The sequence below is a fragment of the Eleutherodactylus coqui genome, chromosome 7 (assembly GCF_035609145.1).
Source record: "Eleutherodactylus coqui strain aEleCoq1 chromosome 7, aEleCoq1.hap1, whole genome shotgun sequence".
Classification (NCBI taxonomy): domain Eukaryota; kingdom Metazoa; phylum Chordata; class Amphibia; order Anura; family Eleutherodactylidae; genus Eleutherodactylus; species Eleutherodactylus coqui.
In genome coordinates, this window is record NC_089843.1 from 59,584,606 (window position 1) to 59,608,343 (window position 23,738).

At 45.8% G+C, this 23,738-nt stretch overlaps 1 protein-coding gene across 5 annotated transcripts in view; it reads left to right on the plus strand.

Moving 5' to 3' along the window:
• FRYL (FRY like transcription coactivator) overlaps nt 1-23,738 on the plus strand; it is a 285,628-nt gene that overhangs the window by 122,886 nt on the left and 139,004 nt on the right. For all 5 annotated transcript variants that reach the window (XM_066573099.1, XM_066573096.1, XM_066573098.1 and 2 more), the window contains one exon: nt 9,603-9,802. In XM_066573099.1, coding sequence (XP_066429196.1) covers nt 9,683-9,802 — 120 coding nt within the window. In that variant the 5' untranslated portion in view covers nt 9,603-9,682. The remainder of the gene's footprint in view (nt 1-9,602; nt 9,803-23,738) is intronic.

The following is a 23,738-nucleotide window of genomic DNA, read 5'->3' on the forward strand; positions in this document are numbered from 1 at the left end:
AGGGCGTCTCCAAACATGACACACAAGGAACAAAACCTACTTTGTGTTTACCCTGTAGTGGAAAACAAAACGCATCATCCATCATGGCTGCGTGAGGAACGGGGGGGGGGGGGGGGGGGTGTCCGGGTTTATTAGCCGGATGGGAATAAGGACCTGGAAAAAGTCTCAAGAGTTAAAAATACAACATTTCTGGTGAATGAGGTCTTGCACTTCCAAGGAGTAGAGACAATAACGAAATGGTACATTCACACTGGAACACACTGCACATTATTCACATAACACAATGCCATGTTTGTTTGTTCTCTGTCCACGGCTCTGCTATGTGGGAAATGTAGGATCAAGAGCCCCTGCGGTGTGAAAGGAAGCCGTGTAGGACACTACATTGTTTCCTAGCTGATAGAAGCACTGCACATTATGTAGGTAACCTCTGATTAACAATGGAAAGCCAGGACTTCTCCTTGTGATGTTGGTTCTATGAAAATTTCTACATATCCACATATATTGGATCTCTAGAAAAGGTTTCGGAGAGTCCCATTGTAAATATGTCAGGGAAAGGACCACGCATGCATCAGCCTAGCAATGTATGGAGCATGTGCAAGTTTTGCATGCACCATTTTCAGCGCTTCCAAAATCTAAAACCAGAAGACCTTCGTGAGCTCCTATGCATGATCCTCGTTTGTAGCTCGGCGCATGCATAGTGGGCAGCTTGGTCACGGACATATTGCGCATCCTCTGAACAACAAACAAACAGCTTGTGCAAGATCACCTAGTAGAGGTAGATGATGTCATAGAGGTCTTCTGAACCTGAGACTGTCACTTGGTGCAAAGGGAGAGGTGCAAGGTGGAATGATGCAGTGACAACCGGAGCGCTTGGCGCTATTGGGAGTGCTCTCCCTCATCCCGGAGCGTTTGGCGCTGTTGGGAGCGCCGTCAAAGAGCTTACAAGCTCATTTGCATATTGAATTAAACTTTATTGTCCTGGACATGAAAGGGCGCAAGTAGCAACCTTTGGACGGAATCATTTTGATGTTGGATTCTGTTTAAAGAGATATTCTAGTGTTAAACTTTTGACCTCTGTCCTCCAGGTAGTTTGTCCATAGCAAATCAGTGGGATTCAGCACATGCTCCATCCTCACTACCTCGTTGTTGTTGTTTTTAGCCATTTAGTGATTCGCAACCCATAAGACTCCCTCCCTCAATGTTTTACGGGTTTGCACTGCTTCTTTCAGTTGTATGATATCCATGTTAGTATCCGCTCTGACAGTATCGGCCATCGTGGTCTTTGGCGGCCGGGTCTTATGCTGCCACTGATCTGTCCAAGCATTATAGATTCTTCTAGCGACTCTGCTCACATTACATGGCCAAAATCCGTGAGTCTGAGCCCGGTCATCTCGCCCTCCAGTGATATATCGGGTCTTATAGATTCAGGACTTCTCTGTTTGTTACTCTCGCCCTCCTCGGTATACGCAGCAGCTTTCACCACAGCTCCAACGCATCAATCCTCCTTCTATCAGCTTTTTCGTTGTCCAGCTCTCACATCCATACATGGCTATGGGGAATACGGTGGTTTGCACTATCCTTTGTTTAGTTGCTATGCCGATATCCCTACTTTTCCAGATTTTGGCCATGGTTAGTATCGTGCTTCGCCCCAATGCTATCCTATGTTTTATCTCTGCATAGATTCTTCAGCCTGGTCAATGTTTGAGCCAAGGAAGATGAAGTCTCGCACACATTCTGCGGCCTCGTGGTGGATTTATTTATTTTTTTATTTGAATTTGGCTATTTTTTGCAGTTGCCATAATTTTAGTCGTCTTTAAATTCAGGTAGAGCGCCACTTTATTTCACTTTTCAGTTTTAATCTTGCATATCAGCTGCTTCAGACCTGCTTGTTTCTTTGAGTTGTGTCATCACTACTCCTAAGAATTAGCGAATGTAAAAGATTGGTGGCGTGCCGGGATGTAGAACACCATGTGCAGTGGCCTGTAAAGCAGCTGCAGCTTTCTTCCATTGAAGTAAATGGGAGGCAGCTGCAGTACTGTTCTCAGCCACTGTATAGTGGACGATGCTGTACTTTTTCTGATATTCTTTGGCAAGCAGCTGGTCAGGGGCCGGCCTCTGGACGTCCGTCAATCCGCGGTTGATGACCTACCTGAGGATAGCACCAGAGTACCCCATTAATTAATGTTTTACCTTGGAAATGCTGCAGTAATGGCTGCTGATAATGGTGCGTTGCTTGTGAATAATAATCTATACATTGGTGATTAGTCCACAAGCAGAATTCAGTGTATTTAGATGAATGTCATTGTATCTTGAAGCGCTGTTTCTTGTAAAGCGGTTTTACGCCTTTGCCGTCTGCGTTCTACTTTAGCTGACTATAGTTCTAACTATTTTAATGACATCTTTAAATACTCTCCTGTAATTACGCTCTTCTGCTGTAACGGTTGCTTAAACACCAAGTCGGGGAAGATTGTGCTTTGATAAAGACTGTTTTTCCTTGTCCAAATATTATTTTTGGAAGGAGTTGGAAGAGCACAACTATTCCAAGAAGCCCCCCTCATTGTGTTGCGGAGGTGTTTGTGCTTTGATGTGAAGCTACCACCTTCATTCCTACTAATCAGGAGGCCATCAGTGGGGGTCAGCATCAAACTTCATATCGGACGACTCATTATGGCGTTACCTGCAGAATACGGTTGTAGAATGTGACCTTTAGGCGGTTTGCCAAGTTGTTGTACAGTGGAAATTCTTACTAGTTCTTTACTTCTGTTCCTTGAAAACTTCAGAGACCTCAGAAAAGAATGATGCAAAGACAAGTATGGTAAGGAGCGGATCGCGTTATACCCTCACTTGGAAATACGCCGCTCTGGTCAGTTGTAGTAAAAAAAAAAAAAAAAAAAAGAAAAACCTGAAAATCTGAACCATTTCCACAGTGTGAGAACGTACCCTTTTAAAGAGGTTGTTTGAGACTCTTACTATTGATGACCTGTCCTCAGGATATGGTTCATCAATAGTTGAATGGGAGTGTTTGCCGCTCAGGATACCAGTAGGAACAGCACTGGAAGCAGATAGCGCTGTCCTTTTTGTAGTGGCCCAGATTGGTACTGTAGGCAAAGCTTCCATTGATTTCAATAGGAGCTGTATCTTCAGTACCAGATTGAGCTGCTGCAATGTTGACAGCGAGTCTGATGAACTAATCGGTAGGGATCCCAAGTGGCAGACCCCCACGATCAACTATTGAGGACCTATCCTGAACCAGGAGGAGAGTGCTCCCTACCCTTGACTGTTTTGCTGCTGATGTACCTGTACACAGAGACACAAAGGCTCATGGGGTTGTGTATGTGACATCAGAGGAAGAACAGAGTATGTGACCGCAGGGGCTTGTGACGTAGCACGGATAGCAGAAACGGCATATTTTTTAATAACAAGTAGACTATAAAGTGACTCAATGTAGCCTCATTAGAGGAGTAACGAGAGGTCTGGGGTCTCCTTCTACCCCTTGAAGTCCTTGGAAAGGCTGCCTTCCTTCCTGAACATCTCACTGTATTAGATTGGCCTTCCGTATGAATGGAAGGAATGCGGCTATCTCTTGATCATCTCCGTCCTCGTGATCACTTCCCAGGACACTGCTGCAGCTGTTGTGCCACTCACTACTGGCCTTCATTACTTGAAAACTAGATTTTGGCAGAGTTGGATGGAGTATTAGTTGTGACCTTTCGCGTATTTAGCGTTTTACTTGTATTACTATATGCTGTATGTGCGACTATTACAATAGCAATATTTTAACCCAGCAGCTGCAAAACAAGACCTAAGGTCTCCGACGACTTTTGCTGGAAGAGCCAGATCCCGATGCTGTCCAACTGCACGTATTCGTCGCGGCGGGAGAATACTCAGCCGTGAAATGCGCAAAGCACAGGGAGTAAAAACCCGCCAGGGCTGATCTTCTCATCGTCCATAAGAACTGCTCCTGTCCAGCCCTGTTGGTGATTATTTCACTAATGACCATTGGATTTTTTTAGGACTTCCGTTAGATGAATAGAGACTCCTAAAGGGAACCTGTCACTAGTTGGAGCTGGGGACATCATTGGCCTGTAGGGAAAACTAAATTCTAGTATATGCTGAAGATTTATTTTTTAAAGGGGTTGTCCCGTGCCGAAACTGTTTTTTTTTTTTCAATAGCCCCCCCCGTTCGGCGCGAGACAAACCCGATGCAGGGGTTTAAAAAAAAACAAAAACGGATAGTACTTACCCGAATCCCCGCGCTCCGGTGACTTCTTACTTACCTTGCGAAGATGGCCGCCGGGATCTTCACCCACGGTGGACCGCAGGTCTTCTCCCATGGTGCACCGTGGGCTCTGTGCGTTCCATTGCCGATTCCAGCCTCCTGATTGGCTGGAATCGGCGCACGTGACGGGGCGGAGCTACGAGGAGCAGCTCTCCGGCACGAGCGGCCCCATTCAGAAGGGAGAAGACCGGACTGCGCAAGCGCGTCTAATCGGGCGATTAGACGCTGAAATTAGACGGCTCCATGGAGACGGGGACGCTACCAACGGAGCAGGTAAGTGAATAACTTCTGTATGGCTCATATTTAATGCATGATGTACATTACAAAGTGCATTAATGTGGCCATACAGAAGTGTATACCCCCACTTGCTTTCGCGGGACAACCCCTTTAAATGAAGCCAATAATGGCGCCTACTTGGTTAGAATGATGTTTAATCTTTTCAGTGCTGTATGTAAATCACTGCTGAACAGTCCGGTAGGCGGGTCCAGACTATTTCTGCAGTGCCATCCTCTCGGTTATTGACGGGTGATGCGAATGAGGTCTACTTAGGCTGCCTTCACACGGGCAACAAAAAATCGTGCAAGATTTGAGCGTTGCGAGACGCACAAATATCAACCCCATTCTTTTCAATGGGGTCATACACATGAGCGATGGTTTCCCACATGACACCACGATGTATGCTGTGCAGGAAACAAATCACAACACGTTCTATCTTTCGGCATGCTCTTGCATCACAGTGGCCATTGTTTTCAATGGGGCCGGCGGTAGCAGCGCACCAAGAGCAGAGCTAGGTGCACACAAAGCGAGGTCTCCCATTAATAACAATGGGAATAACTCTGCGAACCTCCACCACAGCTGTCAGCTGCGACGGAGGATCCCTTCATCCCTCAAGTGATGCAAGGCTGTTAGGATGTGAAAATGCCTTGCGTCCCTGGGGGCGGGATTCACAGCCTCATAACGCTCTCACCAATGTGAAGTTAGCCGAAATCCTCTACAGATCCATCCAAATCTCATGTGCAGAAAAATCAGTTGAGTCTGCCCACAGTGGGGCTAAACAGTCTGTGCAAGGTTTGGACAGGTGGATGACCTAATCCATGTCACCCGGCAATCATACAGAGGGTAGCTGTGGATTGTAGGGCACTATGGGCAGCAAAGATGGTCTGGACCTGACGACCAGACCATTTAACAATGGTTTATATGCACGGTGCAGTCAAAGACGGATCCAGCGCTATATCTTAGTACTGGTGTCCAATACTGAAGTAACCACAGATGCTCTACATGATGGTACGGCGCAGGAGCTTCTTGGGGCCCAAGAACATGAATTTCAATTTGGCGTTGTGCCTACTTTAAAGGGGTTGTCCCACGAAAGCAAGTGGGTCTATACACTTCTGTATGGCCATATTAATGCACTTTGTAATATACATTGTGCATTAATTATGAGCCATACAGAAGTTATCAGAAGTTATTCACTTACCTGTTCCGTTGCTGGCGTCCTCGTCTCCATGGTGCCGTCTAATTTTCAGCGTCTAATTGCCGGATTAGACGCGCTTGCGCAGTCCGGGTCTTCTTCTTTTCTGAATGGGGCCGCTCGTGCCGGAGAGCGGCTCCGTGTAGCTCCGCCCCATCACGTGCCGATTCCAGCCAATCAGGAGGCTGGAATCGGCAATGGACCGCACAGAAGCCCTGCGGTCCACCGAGGGAGAAGATCCCGGCGGCCATCTTCAGCAGGTAAGTAAGAAGTCACCGGAGCGCGGGGATTCAGGTAAGCGCTGTGCATTTTTTTTTTTTTAAGTCCCTGCATCGGGTTTGTCTCGCGCCGAACAAAAACAAACCCCGTTTCGGCGCGGGACAACCCCTTTAATAGAGAGCAAGAAAAACCCAATTGCAAAGTTGAAGAATAGCATGCCAGAAGCAGAAATCCAATTCCTGCTTCTCTAAGTCACACAATTTAAATCCGTGTTCCTGACCCCCAGGAGCCCATGTGCCGTACCCTTGGGTAGCTCATCCATGCCTTCCTATTCAAGTACACTATTGTTATATCAATATAGGACACCGGTAGTGAGCTATAGCTTCTCCCTCCCCTGGCATACTCTAGAATTTAGTCTTGCCTACCTGCCGTTGGTTTGCCCGGCTCCAGGCTAGACGGGTAACCTTTCAGTGCACGTGTAGAGATGTGTCGTCCACGTTTTCTTACTGCAGCGTCTCCCTGTGTTGAAGGGTATTTGTAGACTATGTAGGTTCCTTCTACCTTCTCCTGTCCTGGATAATAAACCATGTCATACGTTTGCCGTATATATTCCTTCTGCACGCGCTACTTGGGATGTCTTCCATCTACTTCTCTGACACGGTGTTGATGAGGCCCTTCACTTTCAGTTGGATCTGCTGACAGTGTAATTTATTGGAGGGCGCCCAGACTTGTGCCCAGGCTTATGAAGAAGAACACTGGATTATTCTAGTTTATATAATATATCGTGTTTGGGGAATTTAGCGACGCTCTTCTCCCTTTAGGAATTGGCATGAGTGACCGTATTTATGGAAAAGCCAGTTATTTTCTCAATGGCTAAAACTTTTGGACCACCGAAGAGGGGATTTCCAAAATGACTATTCTTAATTTCTTCGGAAAAGCGATGCAAGAGTGGTTACGTACTTTTCATGATGCCTACTGTATTATTAGCAACGTGTTCTAGCCCAAATCGCTCCAATATCTACATAATATTCACTGTAAAGATAACGTTTTATACCAAAGTCACTTCACAGGAGATCTTGTTTTGTGGAAAATAGCATTTTTTTGGATAATCGACTCTCCAGTCATTTGTTGCCTAAGGCGCACCCAAGTGCATTAAACAGGGATGTATGTAGCTAAAGGGGCTACAAAGTTAAGAGTTGCACCTGAACCATGATTCTTGAGGGGGGGGGGGGCAGTGGTTCCTCTGCTCTATAGGGGGGGGGGGCAGTGGTTCCTCTGCTCTATAGGGGGGGGGGGCCCAGTGGTTTCTCTGCTCTATAGGAAGACATCAGTATTTTATATGTCACATGGTTCAACTTTGGAGGGTAATAGGCTGAGCTGGATGGACATATGTCTTTTTTCGGCCTATAAGGAAGATGAAATAATACCTCTGTAGCGCCACCTATTGGAAGGCAGCATTCCTTTAAGCCAAAGTTAGACTTTTTATACAAGCCTTGTAACATTGACTGGGAATTAAAAGCAAAGCCAGACTCCATATACAGGCAGCTGTTTCAGGGTTTTTGCCCTTCCTCAGTATGAAGTAGGTGTCTGGCTCTGCTAGTGAGAGGATTGGTATCTTTTCTCCTTAGGGAGAGCACCTAGACGGTGAGGGAGGAGATTCAAAAGGCCATTCAATAGGTGGCACTATGGAGATATTATTCCATCTCCCTTATTTGCATATTACCCAGAGGAGCATGAATGGCCTTTTGAGTCTCCTCACTCACCGTCTAAGTGGTCTTCCTAAGGAGAAAAGATCATTTTTGCGTTTTTTCGGCCTTACATACTATGCTAGGTTTTTGGATTGGAACTCAGGCGCTACAAGCTCAGGGCCTGACAAAGCCGCATATGGTCGTGTGTCATCTGACCGCATCTTTTATGCGGACCAAAAAAAAAAATCAGTTTGTTTTCAGCACAAGTAAAGGGGATGACTGTTGGCTATATGCGAACTGTAGAGGGGCCTAATGACTGTATTAATGTCCTCGCACTACAGGATATACATGTATGTCTTATGTGCGTGGGGTTAGAATAGAGCAGGCTCGGATGTTAAGCCTATTCCAAACACAACCAGTTTAGGCTGTCTTTGACAGCTGGGTGCAACAGCCGCGATAAAAGTTCGCCACAATCGCCGCTGTTGAAAGGGCTTTTTCAGGCAGCATTAGCTGTCAGTGCCAGGCTACACCAGAGTCGAAGTGCAAGCCTCTGCTCCAAACCTATGTGGTGGCCGGTGCAAGTATTGCAGTATATGTTACAAGCGACCAAACTATCACAACTTCTAGTCACCTATGGGGACTAAAAACACAAAGTAAAAATAAGTGAATTTTTTTTATTATTATTGCAAAAAATAAAAGATGTTTAAAAGTTTGTGGGTTTTTTTTGTATTTTTTTAAAAAAGTTTTCCTGTATTTTTATGATTAAAAAATCGAAACAAAAAAAACCCCAAATATAATTTTTCTGGTCGCATTTTTAAAAGTCAGATAATGCATTATTTATCCTGCACAGTGAATGTTATCAGAAAAAATATATATACGCTACTTCAGGATTGCACTTTTTGCGCACTCGATCTCCATGAAAACGTTTAATACAAAAGCATTCAAAAAGTCTTTTTGTACCCCAAAATGGTACCAATAGAAACCACAGGTCATCCTGCAAAAAATGAGCCTTCACACAGATATATTGATATTAAATTAAGTTATAGTGTTCATAAGATGGCGGCAGAAGATATAGATATATATAGAGAGAGAATTTTTTTTTCAAAGGATGCTTTTATTTTTATCTAAGTAGTACAGAAAAGGAAAAAAAATTGTACTGGCCTGCAGAATAAATTCATCGTCACCTTTGCCGAATTGTGTACAACGTAAAAACGAGCCGCCAAAGATGGTGCAGTGGTGTATTTTCCATTTAACTCAATTGTGACATTTTTAATTTTTTAATTTTTTTTTGTTGTTTTTTTTGTTTTTTTTGGTGCATCATATGGCACATTAAATAATACCATTGAGAAGTACAACCTGCTATGAACAGGAAAAATAAAAAAAATATGACTTTTTGAAAATGGGGAGGATAAAAGCAAAAAATGTCTGCGTCATTAAGGGGTTAATGATCATCTCCATCCAATGTGCATTAGGTAAAAGGCCCATGAACGAGGGTCACTCGAAGTGATACATAGTCAATGGGCGCTCGTTCATCCAATCTCTTTCCTTCTATGTGTTGGTTTTGCCGCTTCTCTCCACGATGAGTTGTCAATGAGCCCCAAATCCATCTACCCATATCCTAGTACTCATAGTCAGCGCCCTTCTTGTAAGGTTGTACTCGGTGTTAGATCAGTACATTGGCGGTCCTTTTACACAAAGACCTTTTCATTCAGCGCAAGAAGTTGTAGTTGGCTGTGGGGCAATGAGGTACATAATGTAAAGTGGATCAATATGGCCGCTGCTCCTCATCCAGGGGAAGCTGCGCTATCATTGCCCGAATCTTGTCAGCTGTCAATATCTTCGCCAGCTGAAAATGTCATTTTTTTGTTCTCTTCTCACTTAAAAAATGAATTGTGACCACCCAAGGTGTATCCGGTAGTTAATGGGTATTAATGTCTGCTCTTCACAGCTTCTGCTCCGGCCAGCACTGTAAACAAGAAACGGGTCGCCCCCATCAACCACTGCACTTTGGAAAAGAGAAGTGTCACAATGTCAAACATCACTATTGATCCAGATGTCAAACCTGGAGAATATGTCATCAAAAGCCTCTTTGCAGAGTTTGCTGTACAAGCAGAGAAAAAGATTGAAGTCGTGATGGCTGAACCCCTGGTAAGTGACGGCCTTCCCGCTGCTCTCCTGTGGGATGGACGGATTGCTGGTGTCATTTATAGCATATGTATATTATAAAGTTATACTTTATATCTTCTATCACTAGAATTTTAAAGGCAATGTACGTTTTTGCACTTTTTTTTTTTTAATCTATGTATTTGGAAATGTAAACTTTTTGACAATTTTGGTTTTCATTAAAAAAATGTCTGATTGTTTGTTTTCTATGCTTGTGATGTTTCCCCAGGGTACTGTAGACTGGAGGACTGAAATCTTAGCAGGTTCTGTCAGAGTAAACTGACAGCTGTTTCTCAGCTCCTCTACTAGCGTTGCAATGTACATTAACAATGGTGAAGCATGACAGTTCCAGGGGATGGTGGATAAGTGGGGACCGAGCAGAGAAAGCTACTATTACAGAGGGCTGGCATTCACTCGGGGTTAATTTTCAGCAGTGAGGGGAAATGGGACCAACAACTACTTAGGCCGGCTGCCCACGAGCGTGACGGGCTCCGCCGCGGAATATTCCTCAGCGAAGCCCGTCACGGCGCCCCCCCAGAGCCGCTATACTTACCAGCGGATCCGGCTTCTTCGCGCCCGCATGACGCTTCCCCGCCCACTGCCACGTCACATGACACGCCCACCGCGTCATATGACGCGGCGGTAGGCGGGAAAGCGTTTTCACGCTATCTTCCGCTGTGTTACAGCGGGAGATAGCGTGAACGGACGGCTTCCATTGACTGCAATGGAAGCCGTCAGCACGTACACCCGCGGCAAATAGAGCATGCCGCAGGTGAGGACGGGAGATTTCACGGTGCGTAATTCCGCGGTGGAATTCCGCACCGTGTGCCCTGAGCTATTAGGTTCAATAGAACCTAATAGCTGCGGGCAACGCAGCGGATTTTCGCCGCGAATTACGCGGCGGAAATCCGTTCGTGGGAAGGAGGCCTTAAAGAGAGAATGGAGAAATAGCTGTGTAGTATTGAGTGGGTGTAGTTATGCTACACAGTCTCTGGAAAGGAAAGGGGAGCTGAGCTTATATGCAGGCATGAGCAAGACTAGCTGATCAGGGCTGAGAATGCTCTGCAGACAGACATCTGAATGTGGGAGAGCCTGAAAACCAAGTATGAGACTTTCTAAATGCTTGAGAAAGAAAACTCAATCCCCCAAAAAATAATAAAATATGTACATCATTTCTTAATGCAAGGACTTAATAAGATTCGTATTCATTTTCATGTGCAAAGGTTTATGTAGTCTTTAAGCAAGTCCATAAAAGTTATCACCAATCAAGTCTAAACTGTACACTTAAGACTAGGGCTACACAGTGACTTTGGGCACGCAACATGAACATCACAGCATTGCACTGCGATGCCTCACCTAATGATTGGTAGCAGGTTACAATACCACCCCATTGACACACATGATTGCAATGAGACATTTGCATATATACAAAACTGCTAGAATTTTGCTTGCAAGTTGCATGCAACTTTGTATCATAGACTGCCATGCAAGGTGCGTATAATGGTGATTTGGATAATGTTAACAGCCAACTCTGCTGCTCTGAAACTGTTATATGGCAGCAAGTTGCATAATATTTTCTGACACTTTGTTGTGCGATAAAAGTCACCATGTAGACCTAGCCTCAGGACTTTACTCTGGCCTAGTGCCTTAACACCATATATGATCACTGGCACACTTGCATGGTAAAGGATACCTGTTCTCCCCATATTTTGGATATATGTCATAACTTTTTAAGATGGGAAAAATCCTTTAAAGTTTCACACCCCCTCCCAGTCCTGGACGCATATTTGGTATTTCAGCCGCACTTCAGTAGCGGTGAGCGATTCCAGCGACCTGATTGGTTGTTGGGTACACCCCCCCCTTTGGAGATGTGCACGAGTGGCCGGCCCGTTAAATAAGCAGCTGCAGGGCCGTAGGAGGGTTGGCAACTAAGCCCAACCCTAAACCTAACCCTAACGCTAACCCTAAACCCTAAACCCCAACCCGCTGGTCTCGTGAAGTAGCACTCGTGCACATCTCCAAAGGGGGGTGTGTACCCAACAACCAATCAGGTTGCTGGAATCGCTCACCGCTACTGAAGTGCGGCTGAAATACCAAATATGCTTCCTTGACAAACCAGGGTGGCTGCACGGGTTCTGACTACCTGATGCAACTGTGGATTGGTACTGTATCAGTAGTCCAAGACGCTTCATACTGCTTTGATTGGCCTGCACTCATACAGCAGGGTTACCTAGATTGCATAGACTTCTAGCACACTAAACTGGAACAAAGATTTGTGTTCCACCAATTTTTAGTCTGGATGTAGACAACATCGCATTCATTCTTGTGCAGCAAACCGACATATTGAAAATGTCACGGGATTGAAATACTAAATGTTTTACAAGATACATGATCTTTTGTTTGTTTTATCAAAAACACTAGATTTCTTTTGAACACTTTGGGGGATTTCCTTCCGTATGTGTGAAGCTTCAGTGTAGTAGTCACCTGGGTAATTCAGTATTGGGATTCCGAAGTGAAATAATCTGTAATTACCTGAGAGTGAGGAGTATAATTAGGTATACTCTGACATGGAATGCCTTCACTTGCGGGGATCCTAATTTACTCTCAATCGGATGATTTCATTTGTACTGTTTGAGGATGGGGGAATATCAGGCCTTCTTATGAGATGTTCTACCTCTTGTTTTCTACTTTCTTCGCCAGTAGAACTGCTCTCGCACCAGTGAAGTCTTCTGGCCGTTGGCCTTTTGGGTTAGCAGGGTTTTAGCTGCAGGATGGAAGCCTAGCCTGCGACGATGAAAAGCATGATGTGACTGGATGCTATGGGTGATGCTTATCTAAACATTCCACTTATCCTCTGGACTACCCCTTTAATGCAGGCATATTGTATGGTGGCGTTTAAAGGGAACCTGTCTTGTCCGCACAGCACCATTCACTAAGCTATGGTGCTGTTAGGGGATGTGACTGAGAGCCGGCTGATGTATTTTTTATACTTGCCCGTAATCCAGCAGTGTCCTCCCCTGAAGTCTGTGCGCGGCATGAAAATCCTTCTTCTTTCATCGTCTCGTGCGTGTGCTGGGAGTTCCCAGTTTTCCATAGAGTTATGGCTTCAACACACGGTATTTTCAGACTACAGTGGTCCTCCCCAGAACCAACTACTATTAAATACTGAGGGATCACAATGTTATATGACATGAGGACTTTATCCCGATGGTTAGCACTAGTGATGAGCGAGCATACTCGCTAAGGGCAATTGCTCGAGCGAGCATTGCCCTTAGCGAGTACCTGCCCGCTCGAGAGACAAGGTTCGGGCGCCAGCGGCGTGCAGGGAGCTGCGGGAAAGAGGGGAGAGGAACGGAGGGGAGATCCCCCCCCCCCCCCCCCCCCCCCGCTGACTGCCGCTACTCACCACTACCCCGCGCTGGCACCTGAACCTTGTCTCTTGAGTGGGCTGGTATTCGCTAAGGGCAATGCTCGCTCATCTCTAGTTAGCACCCGTAGGCCACACAGGCGATAATACAACGCTGTGTTTGTTAACGCAGCATTAATACTCAGGCAGAGGCGCTTTGTACAGCATTCAGTGTGGGCGTTTGCTTCGTTGTTACTGTGTTTTTAGCAGGCAAAGCAGGCCGATGACGTCACCACTTTCCGAAGCAGGCCGATGACGTCACCACTTTCCGAAGCAGGCCGATGACGTCACCACTTTCCGAAGCAGGCCGATGACGTCACCACTTTCACTTTCCATCCCGCTGGCATGTGTTTAAAAACGCAATGAAATGCTTTACATAGGGCGACAAATCGCATTTAAAAACGCTTACACGTCCCAAAATAGAACAGACAGCGCTTGAAAAACGCCACATAGGAACGCTAGTGTGAGAAGCTCCATTGAAATCAATGGAGGCGTTTTACAGCGTTTAGTGCAGCATTTGAAACGCTGCTTTTAAATGCTGTAAAATGTGGGCTGTGTGAGAGCGGCCTCATGACTGCACCAAATTCTATAGTTTTTTTTCATGTAGCAAAGTATAAACCCTTAATTATACAGTATATCATTTGATTTCAAGAGCCATAACGTTTTTCCTTCCGCAACAAGCCTTTCGTTCTCCGGGATGAGTTGACGTTTTCATTGATACAATTTTGGGGTACATCTGACTCTCTGATTACTCATTAGCTTTTTAATTCCACTTTTGGGAGTTCAGCTCACCCAAAAAACGCCAGTCTTCTGTTGTTGTTTTTGCTCTTGTTACACGGTTTACCATGCAGATTACTTGGGCAAGATGGCCGCCTCCATAGTCGTCTACAGAAATAAAAATCTAGGTGATGCATTCCCTTAACTCGATGATAATATTATGGTTTTGGTGGATACAGACACAGTGATGACTTGGAAAAGCATTTCTTTTTTTAACATTAATCTTGGGACAAAAATGAGTTCATTCTTGTAACACACTTTTATACCTTACAGCATGTATTGTGCCCGTTGGTGTAGTTGTAACAGGCATCCTAGTCACGATGCCTCTGACAGACATGGAAAACACTGTTAGTCCTCCAGCGGCCATGGCGACCCATAGGCACCCTGTGATTGCATAGCATGGGCGGGGTAAAAAAGAGAGCCCCCTCCCCGTGTCTAAGCTGGTGTTTTAGGGGGGGTCCAGTCCATGAAGTGAATGTGACCTTAAAGGGGTTATCTCGCAAAAGCAAGTGGGGTTCAGCACTTCTGTATGGCCATATTAATGCACTTTGTAATATACATCGTGCATTAAATATGAGCCATACAGAAGTTATTCACTTACCTTCCCTGCGCTGGCGTCCCCGTCTCCATGGCTCCGTCTAACTTCAGCGTCTAATCTCCCGATTAGACGCACTTGCGCAGAAGGGTCTTCTGCCTTCAGGTCTGTCCGGCAGCAGCGGCGTTCTGGCTCTGCCCCTACTACGCGTCATCACGTAGCTCCGCCCCGTCACGTGTGCCGACTCCAGCCTCCTGATTGGCTGGAATCAGCACACGTGACGGGGCGGAGCTACGCGATGACGCGTAGAAGGGGCGGAGCCAGAACGACGCTCGTGCCAGACCGAGCCGAAGGCAGAAGACCCTTCTGCGTAAGTGCGTCTAATCGGGAGATTAGACGCTGAAGTTAGATGGAGACATGGAGACGGGGACGCCAGCGCAGGGAAGGTAAGTGAATAACTTCTGTATGGCTCATATTTAATGCACGATGTATATTACAAAGTGCATTAATATGGCCATACAGAAGTGTATAACCCCACTTGCTTTCGCGAGACAACCCCTTTAATTAGTGTTCTATTAGTTTGTCCTATACGGGGTGGGCCGGCACCACCCGCTCAGGCCGCACTCACACAGGCGGTTTTTTTTTACCGCGTTTAGTGGGCGTTTGAAAGATCCACTAAAAACCCTGCACTGAGCCTCTAAAGGATTTCAGCGGGGCTTTTCAGAGGAATGTTTTATCACGGCGTTACTAACGCGCTCCGGATTGAATGCTGTATCTTATATTTCTCGGCGTTGCAGCACTTTTTAACGCACCACATCACCCATTGAAATGATGGGGTGCTTTAAAAACACTGTTGAATGTTTTAAAGACGCCGTTCTAACACGCTGTAAAACACTACATTTTTACAAATGCCCATGTGAGCGTGGCCTTAGGAAACTGTCTGAAGGAAAAGCTGTCATTGTTGCCTATGGCAACCAATCACAGCGCAGCTTTCATTTTACCTCAGCGGTATAAGAAATGGCAACCAATTACAGCACAGCTTTCATTTTACCTCAGCAGTATACAAAATGGCAACCAATCACAGCGCAGCTTTCATTTTACCTCAGCGGTATAAGAAATGGCAACCAATCACAGCGCAGCTTTCATTTCTAATACTGCTGAGGTAAAATGAGCGCTGCGCTGTGATTGGTTGCTATGGGCAACAAAGACCTCTTCTTCTACACTACTTCCCTAAGAGTGCGGTGCCGGCCTACTCCTCCATGGCCGACCCTGTTTTATATTACAGAAAGCCATTAGTACTTTCTGAGCGACGGCTCGCAGTTTAGTGCCCTTGGTTCTTGCTTTAGGCTTTTTGATCTTCCTTTAGTCGGTGTTTCTAGTCGTCTTCGGTGTAATAATTGCAGTGGATGATGGAACTGTCCTTGTATGAGGCGGTTAGAGATAATACCCGCCATGTAGCGGTGCATTGTGGGGGCCGGTCCACCGGCTGCCTGACCTTTCCACAGAGTAGTAGTTTGTATGGAGCACCTGCCTGGCGGTAACAGACGCCGCTTGTCTAACGGCTGCTCATAAAGGGCTCCTTATCTGACATCCAGGTGGTTCGTAAGGAAATCCTTTCACAAGTAGGAGGCAGGTGTCTGATCCTGGGCAAAACCGCCATTGTTTGCTTAGTAGAAGAACTCCATAAAAAGATTAGAGATGTGTCTGAAAGCCGGGCTAAACTGGCTGCAGGGCATATAAAGGCATGGTGCCGTGCCAGGCACATCATAAAGGGCTACATGTGTACGGCTTCTCTTATACAAATAAGGAAGATGGAACAATGCCTCTGCAGCGCCACCTATTGGAAGGCAGTATTCCTGCAAGTCAATGTTAGACTCTTTATACAAGCCTTGTATCAATGACTGGGAATTCAAAACAAATCCAGACTCCATGCACAGACAGCTGTTTCAGGGTATTTGCCCTTCATCAGTGTGCAGTAGGAGTCTGGCTTGGCTAGTGAGCGGCCTGGGACAGGGGCAGAAACGCTATCTTTTCTCCTTATGGAAAGCACCTAGACGGTGAGTGGGGAGACTCAAAAGGCCCATTCATGCTACCCAGAGGAGGAGTCGTCGCTTGGGACCCCGACTGATCAGCTGAGTGGGTGCAAGCTATCGGCACCACAAATACAGAGGTCAGAGCGGAAGCCTCTGCGCCGACCTCTGTGTAGTGGCTGGCACTTGTAACTGCAGGCACGGTTCCCATTGATTTCAATGAGAGCTGTGCCTGCAGTTACTAGCGCCAGCCACTGCACAGAGGTCGGCACGGAGGCTTCCACTCCAACCTCTGTTATTGAGGCGCTGACAGCATGCACCCGCTCAGCTGATTGGCTGGGCTCCCGAACCGATTAACAATTGATGACCTATCCAGATAATAGGTCATCAATAGTATTTCAGAGGAAAACCCCTTTAACCCCTTGAGTGGCGGGTTTCCTACCACCCTGCCATGCCCACCAGGGCAGGTTTTTAAAAATGGTCTAATCATTGAATTTCAACTAATTTTACAGTTGCGTCTCAAGAGCCATAACTTTTTCATTTTTCCATTGACATGGCCATATGAGGGCTTGTTTTTTGCGGGACAAGTTGTGATTTTTTAAACAGGCGGGAGGAAAAAAAGAAATGGGGAAAAAAGAAAAAAAAGGGGCCATGTCATTAAGGGGTTAAATAATGTATTAACTTCCTTCTCTGGGTCATTACGACGCATGGATACCACATGTGTGATTGTATTTTTGATTTTTTACAAAGTAAAGGGAGACAAGTGTTTTTATAATTTTTTTACTTTTTTTTTTTTTTAAATTTTTTTTTTGTCCCTTTAGGGGACTTCCACAGGGACCCATCAGGACCCCCTGATCACATTCCGGGGGTCCGATGGTGACAGCCCTTTACATGCTGCAGTGACAGCCCTTTACATGCTGCAGTCACATAGACTGCAGCATGTAAAGGGTTAACACAGCAGAGATCAGAGGTTTTCTCTGATCTCTGCTGTAAGAGCAGGTACCTAGCTGTCCTCTGACAGCTAACAACCAGCTCTCCCTGCCACAGAGACCATCAGCTGGCTTCTGACAAGCCGATGGTCTCTATGGCAACCTGTAAACAAACCAGTGCAGGAGATTGCCGGCATATCGGCAATATCTTCTGCTGGTTTTTCAAAGCCCTTACTTTGTTCTCTGTGGGACTGTGCAGGCAGAGCACACTGTACAGCTTGTGGCATTGTGCTCTGCAGCTCCCATAGTGATACATAGCCCGGAAATCTTCTGGGCTATGTTGCTATGAGCAGTGGAGCTCTTCCCGGAAATTTTCCGGGCGTGCCACTCAAGGGGTTAAAAGCACATGCATTTTGTATGGTGTTTCCATATTTTTGTCCACCCCCTGTATTTATAGGTGTTACTTGTCATTGTCATCTTGTCTGCGATGATAATGAGATGATTGCTGAAAAGTTTTTCTACAGAATAGGAAGTGTCAGACTATTATTAGGTTTAGGCCCTCTGTCCACGGGCGATGCGAAGCCACGGGAGCCACCGCCGATTCTCCGCCGGTCAGCCCTATCTGATAGCTAGGCTGGCCGTGGAGAATCGGGGCAATTTGCAGCGTGCTGCGAATTGCCCGCCGCGAGCGGAGAATCGCAGTGATTCTCCGCTCGTGGACAGGTGCCGCCGCTTTCCATAGCAATGCTATAGGAAGTGTCGGCTGTCGTGATTCGCCGGTGGTTTGCCGGTGGCACCCTTAGTCACCAGTTTGAAAACGGCAGTATTTCAGGATTGTTTAATCAGGATATCGAAATAAAACCATAAAAAATGTAATGTATACACTAGATCCATTTTTGATAGACTGTGACTGCCACCTCTCTATGGGTTTGGCCATGTGCTGTACTGGTAGTACAGGGGTTCCCCCCTATATTAGATCTGGTCCCTCTCTGTAGTAAGGTATTGCAGTAGCATGTCTGTAATCTATTTCTAGTGTATTAGTCTGTCGCAGCGCAGGGAGGATAGGGATCTACTTGTGCCATTAGGATCTGCAGACTCCAGCGTTTGCAGGACTCCACCTATTCCTTCTGTATCTGTGAGGCGACAGTTGAGCCCATTTATCTTCCCAGTGCACTTTTCTTCCACATTTACCAGTTTCCTTGTTAAAATGAATAGCCCGTCTTTTTAGTGCTGCAATAAAAATATTACTGGATCCAAAGTCCTCTGTTGTGCTGGGAAGGCGGCAACCCTGTTTTACACTCAGTTGCTATTATTTCATTTGGCCATATTGCGCAACACATTTTTCTGGTTTTGGATATTTTTTTTACATGTTTGTGTTCCTGATATTTTGTAAAAAGTAAATAAATAAATAAATAAATAAAAAGGATCAAAGTTTTTAGGGTAGGGGGTTGGTCTTTGTCTATCTTTTGCAGCCCCTATCTCCTCAGTCATAGGGCTAAGAAATAGGGGTGATTGGAATTTCCTACCAGGTGATGATTATGATAGAGAGAGGTGTGTGTGTGAGAGAGAGATCTCTCTCTCTCTCTCTCTCTCTCTCTCTCTCTCTCTCTCTCTCTCTCTCTCTCTCTCTCTCTCTCTCTCTCTCTCTCTCTCTCTCTCTCTCTCTCTCTCTCTCTCTCTCTCTCTCTCTCTCTCTCTCTCTCTCTCTCTCTACGTGCTAATACTTGAACGAGCATCAAGCTCGGAAGAGTACATTCGCTGAACTCTATTATAGATAGATTGATAGATAGCTATGAATATAGATTAGATAGCTATATCTATCTTTATATCTCTCTATCTATTTCCCCCTTCCCCACAATACATTTTGAAGAAATAACTCTAAATGTGCAACTTTGGGTTCTTATAGATGGAGTAATAGTTTAAAATGTTCAAACGAGTGAAAGCGAATAATAATCGTTAGGTCGTTGGCTCGCATGTAGACTTAAAGGGGTTGTCCCGCGCCGAAACGTTTTTTTTTTTTAATTCAATAGGCCCCCCGTTCGGTGCGAGACAAACCCAATGCATGTGTTAAAAAAAACAAACGCTTATTACTTACCCGAATCTCCGCGCTGCGGCGACTTCTTCCTTACCTTACTAAGATGGCCGCCGGGATCTTCACCCATGATGCACCGCGGGTCTTCTCCCATGGTGCACCGTGGGCTCTGTGCGGTCCATTGCCGATTCCAGCCTCCTGATTGGCTGGAATCGGCACACGTGACAGGGCGGAGCTACGAGGACCAGCTCTCCGGCACGAGCGGCCCCATTCACCAGGGAGAAGACCGGACTGCGCAAGCGCGTCTAATCGGGCGATTAGACGCTGAAATTAGACGGCACCACGGAGACGAGGACGCCAGCAACGGAGCAGGTAAGTGAATAACTTCTGTATGGCTCATATTTAATGCACGATGTATATTACAAAGTGCATTAATATGGCCATACAGAAGTGTATAACCCCACTTGCTTTCGCGGGACAACCCCTTTAACAACGCACAAGACCTGTTCACTTCTCGCCCGCTGTTCATTTTACGCAGGCATAACAATCATCTTTGGCTTGTTCACTTATCATTCGGTTTAAACAGCACTCATTCAGTCTTTCACATTCATTATTGTGAAAGACTAAGCGATTCTTGTTAAACGAGTTAACGAGTGAATGATGAATCTGACAGGCTGCACGAGAGTGAAAGCTCTAGTGATGGCATCACCACGCTGGTGCAAACGAGAATCGGCTCATCTAAAAGGAGTCTTAAAGTCCACAGCTCAAGTGACTCTTGTTAGCAGTCTATCATGTTAGCCATTCACATGTACTACAGAGCAAATATTAGCACCCATATCCACCCGCCAAACACTCATGATTCCTGAGAAGCAAGCAGAGTTGAGGGCTCTTTCATCATCATCTTTTTTTTTTTGTCATCCTTGACTGTCGTCTTCAAATTATACCATGCTTATCCACCAAAGATCTGACTAAATATTCTTGTAGCTGTATTCAGCTTTGGAAGCGTTGACTTGTGCAACATGTTTGTTTTTGAGCAGTAAAGATTAGAGATGAGCGAACGTGCTCGGCCACGCCCCTTTTTCGCCCGAATACCGCGATTTCCGAGTACTTCCGTACTCGGGCGAAAAAATTCGGGGGGCGGCGTGGCGGCACGGGAGGTAGCAGTGGGGAGTGGGGGGGAGAGGGAGAGAGAGAGGGCTCCCCCCTGTTCCCCGCTGCTACGCACCGCCACGCCTCTCCCCGCCCCCCGAATCTTTTCACCCGAGTACTGAAGTACTCGAAAATGGCGGTACTCGGGTGCGTAAGTACTCGAAACGAGTACGTTCGCTCATCTCTAGTAAAGATGTGTCCCATGAAATCACAGTGTCCCTGTATATTGTTTTCATTTTTTTTTTTTCCCCTATTTTTTTTTTTTTTACACGTTTTTTACTAAGTGAATCGCGATTTGCTTACTGTAAATCCAGGCTGAGATCACAGTCTGCTACTCTGTATCGAGGCATGGACCAGAATGGCCTTCATTCTTAGATGGTTAGGGTATTAGTGTATCTTGACGCCACCAGAAGCTAGAGGTTTGACAGGGGGAACGTCCTTGTCACACCCCTAGCTCCCGATAGGGTCAATACTGTAAGGTCCTGGAAGGTGTGAAACTGCATTTGTGGGAGCCGTATACAGCCATATGGGAATATTTGCAATAGGCTCCGATAAAACTATATTAACCCAGCCTTTATGGCTACCACTGGCCATGAAAAGTACACTTGTATTTTAATAAATGGTATATGGTCACTGTGCTTTGGGACAACTTGTGTCAATTTAATAGCAAATGTGATGACTAACAAAAGTGCAAATAATTTTATTTACCTTTTAACTAGAGATGAGCGAGCATACTCGCTAAGGGCAATTGCTCGATTGAGCATTGCCCTTAGCGATTACCTGCCCGCTCGAAAGAAAAGGTTTGGGTGCCGGCGCGGGGGAGCGGTGAGTTGCGGCAGTCAGCAGGGGGGAGAGAGAGAGATCCCCCCTCTGTTCCTCCCCACAGCTCCCTGCCCGCCGTCGGCACCCGAACCTTTTCTCTCGAGCAGGCAGGTACTCACTAAGGGCAATGCTCGCTCGAGCAGTTGCCTTTAGCGAGTATGCTCGCTCATCACTACTTTTAACGTTTTTTCGGGTCTGCCAGTTGATAAGTGAAGTCCATCTCTTGTAACAGCAATTTTGAGATGGAACACAAAGGGAAGGAGGGTGATAACTCATGTTTCCTACAAAGGTCTATGGAGAGGGGACGGGGAGATGGAATATAGAAGCAGAGAGCTGCATAGATGTGACTGCTGGAGCTAATGGTGAATGTTTTGGAACCACTAAAATCACATTTTCACTGCTCAGTACTTCTCTATTATTTTTCATGATGTTCCTATGTGTGTGCTACAGAGAATTTTAGGGTGCAGGATCTGCTGTTTTCTGCGCTGTTACACAATGTATAGAAGATTTCGTAACCGCAGTCTCCTCCACCAGCTGAATACGTATAATCATGGATACGGCCTACAGAGTGGAAACTGGTGATAAATGCAGGATAAAGGTCACATAATGCCCAGAAAGTGGTATTCCTCATGCATACAGGTGGCGTCTTATCCTGAAAAGTAAGCGCTTGTGCGTTTTAATGAATCAACGGGTGCACATTGGAAACATATCTGTTATGTTGCATGGGTTTTATGGCTCTGAGTCTTTTGTTCTTGCTTCCTTAGTTAATGATTTATTCATATTTACTGTAAGCTCTTTTTATTGACAAGTAGACATGCATTATGGGATGCAGCTGCTACGTGCGCCTCTTTTATATGTAACACATGAGGCATCTTGGGTTATGTTAGGTGAGATACTTGTGCAATATTTGGCTCTGCAAACAGTTATTCATTCTTCCCTCCTGTCTACATGACTAGCAGTAGCTGATGACTACTTATACTTGTAACGGCCTTTGTGGAGCTTAACCTTAAATGAAAAACCTTTGACATGTCATAGTGACTAGTCAGCACCCAGAGCCCCACCAATCCAAAGTTCTGAGACCCCCTACTTATTGGGGTTTTCTGGGACTAAACTATTGATGACCTATCCTCAGAAAAGGGTATCAGTAATGGCTTGGCGGGATTCACCACTGGCTATTCCCACCAATCATTTAATGGAGGAGGACGCGGCACTGTGTTCTTTTCTCAGGTCTGTGCCGTCGCCTTCATCGTTCACATGGCTTGAGAGCAGCTCACTCTCATTCAAGTCAATGGGATGGAGCTGCTATACCAGGCACATCCGCTATGTATGGTGCTATGCCTGGTATGGGCTGAAGTGGCCATGGTGCTCACCCAGGCACTGGCGTCACTTCAATCAGCTGAACGGTGGGGATCCTGAAATATGAAATATGGATAAGGATTGGTAATATTTTATTCCTGGAAAGCCCCTTTAAATGAAGGCACAGAAGTGCTCGCCTGAGTGCTCTACCCAATCAGCTGTCTTTGTCTGTCCTCGAAAAGGTGTGTGGACTCAATAGAAAGTCCGTGAAGCCATACTCTACTTGCCGATCAAAGCCAAAGGGGTGCAGTCCTCCGCTGAGCACTTTTGATGTTCGCCCAGTCTCGGTACCCAAGCTCCAGCCAATAAAATGTTTGACAAGTCACTAAAAAAAAGTCTAACATCAAGGAATTGTTAATAAGGCCTCATCAAATATTATTGTTTATCTTGAATTAGACGGCCACTTTAGTAGGAGGAGTCGCTAAACCTCAAGTTCCCGAGACTCCTGGAAATGAGCTGATTCTACTCTGCAAAGTTGCAGTTGGCCGATTGTTTCTTCAGTAGCAATTGCTGCAGGAACAATGTGGTGTGGCATTAAATACCAGCAGCAACTGCTCTCCACTAAGGATCGATGATCATGTTTAACCTTTTCCAATCCACTGTCTGACCTCTGAAGACATTATGATTTAAGGCTGTACAGCTTCGACGTTGGAAGACATCCATCGGGGTTCTCTTACTGTATACTGCCAGCCTCTCTGCTGTCGGAGCCTATCCAACGTGTCACCTCATGCAGTACTGGCTTTAGCCAGCGTATAGCGCCATTGTACAATGGCAGAAAAAGAGTAAGCCCCTAGGAAAACCAAGATACAAATTGGATTGGAAAGGGTTAAGATCCGAGTTTTGCCCAAGTTTGTAACGGAGTAAACTTGGGACAGAACTCTGACC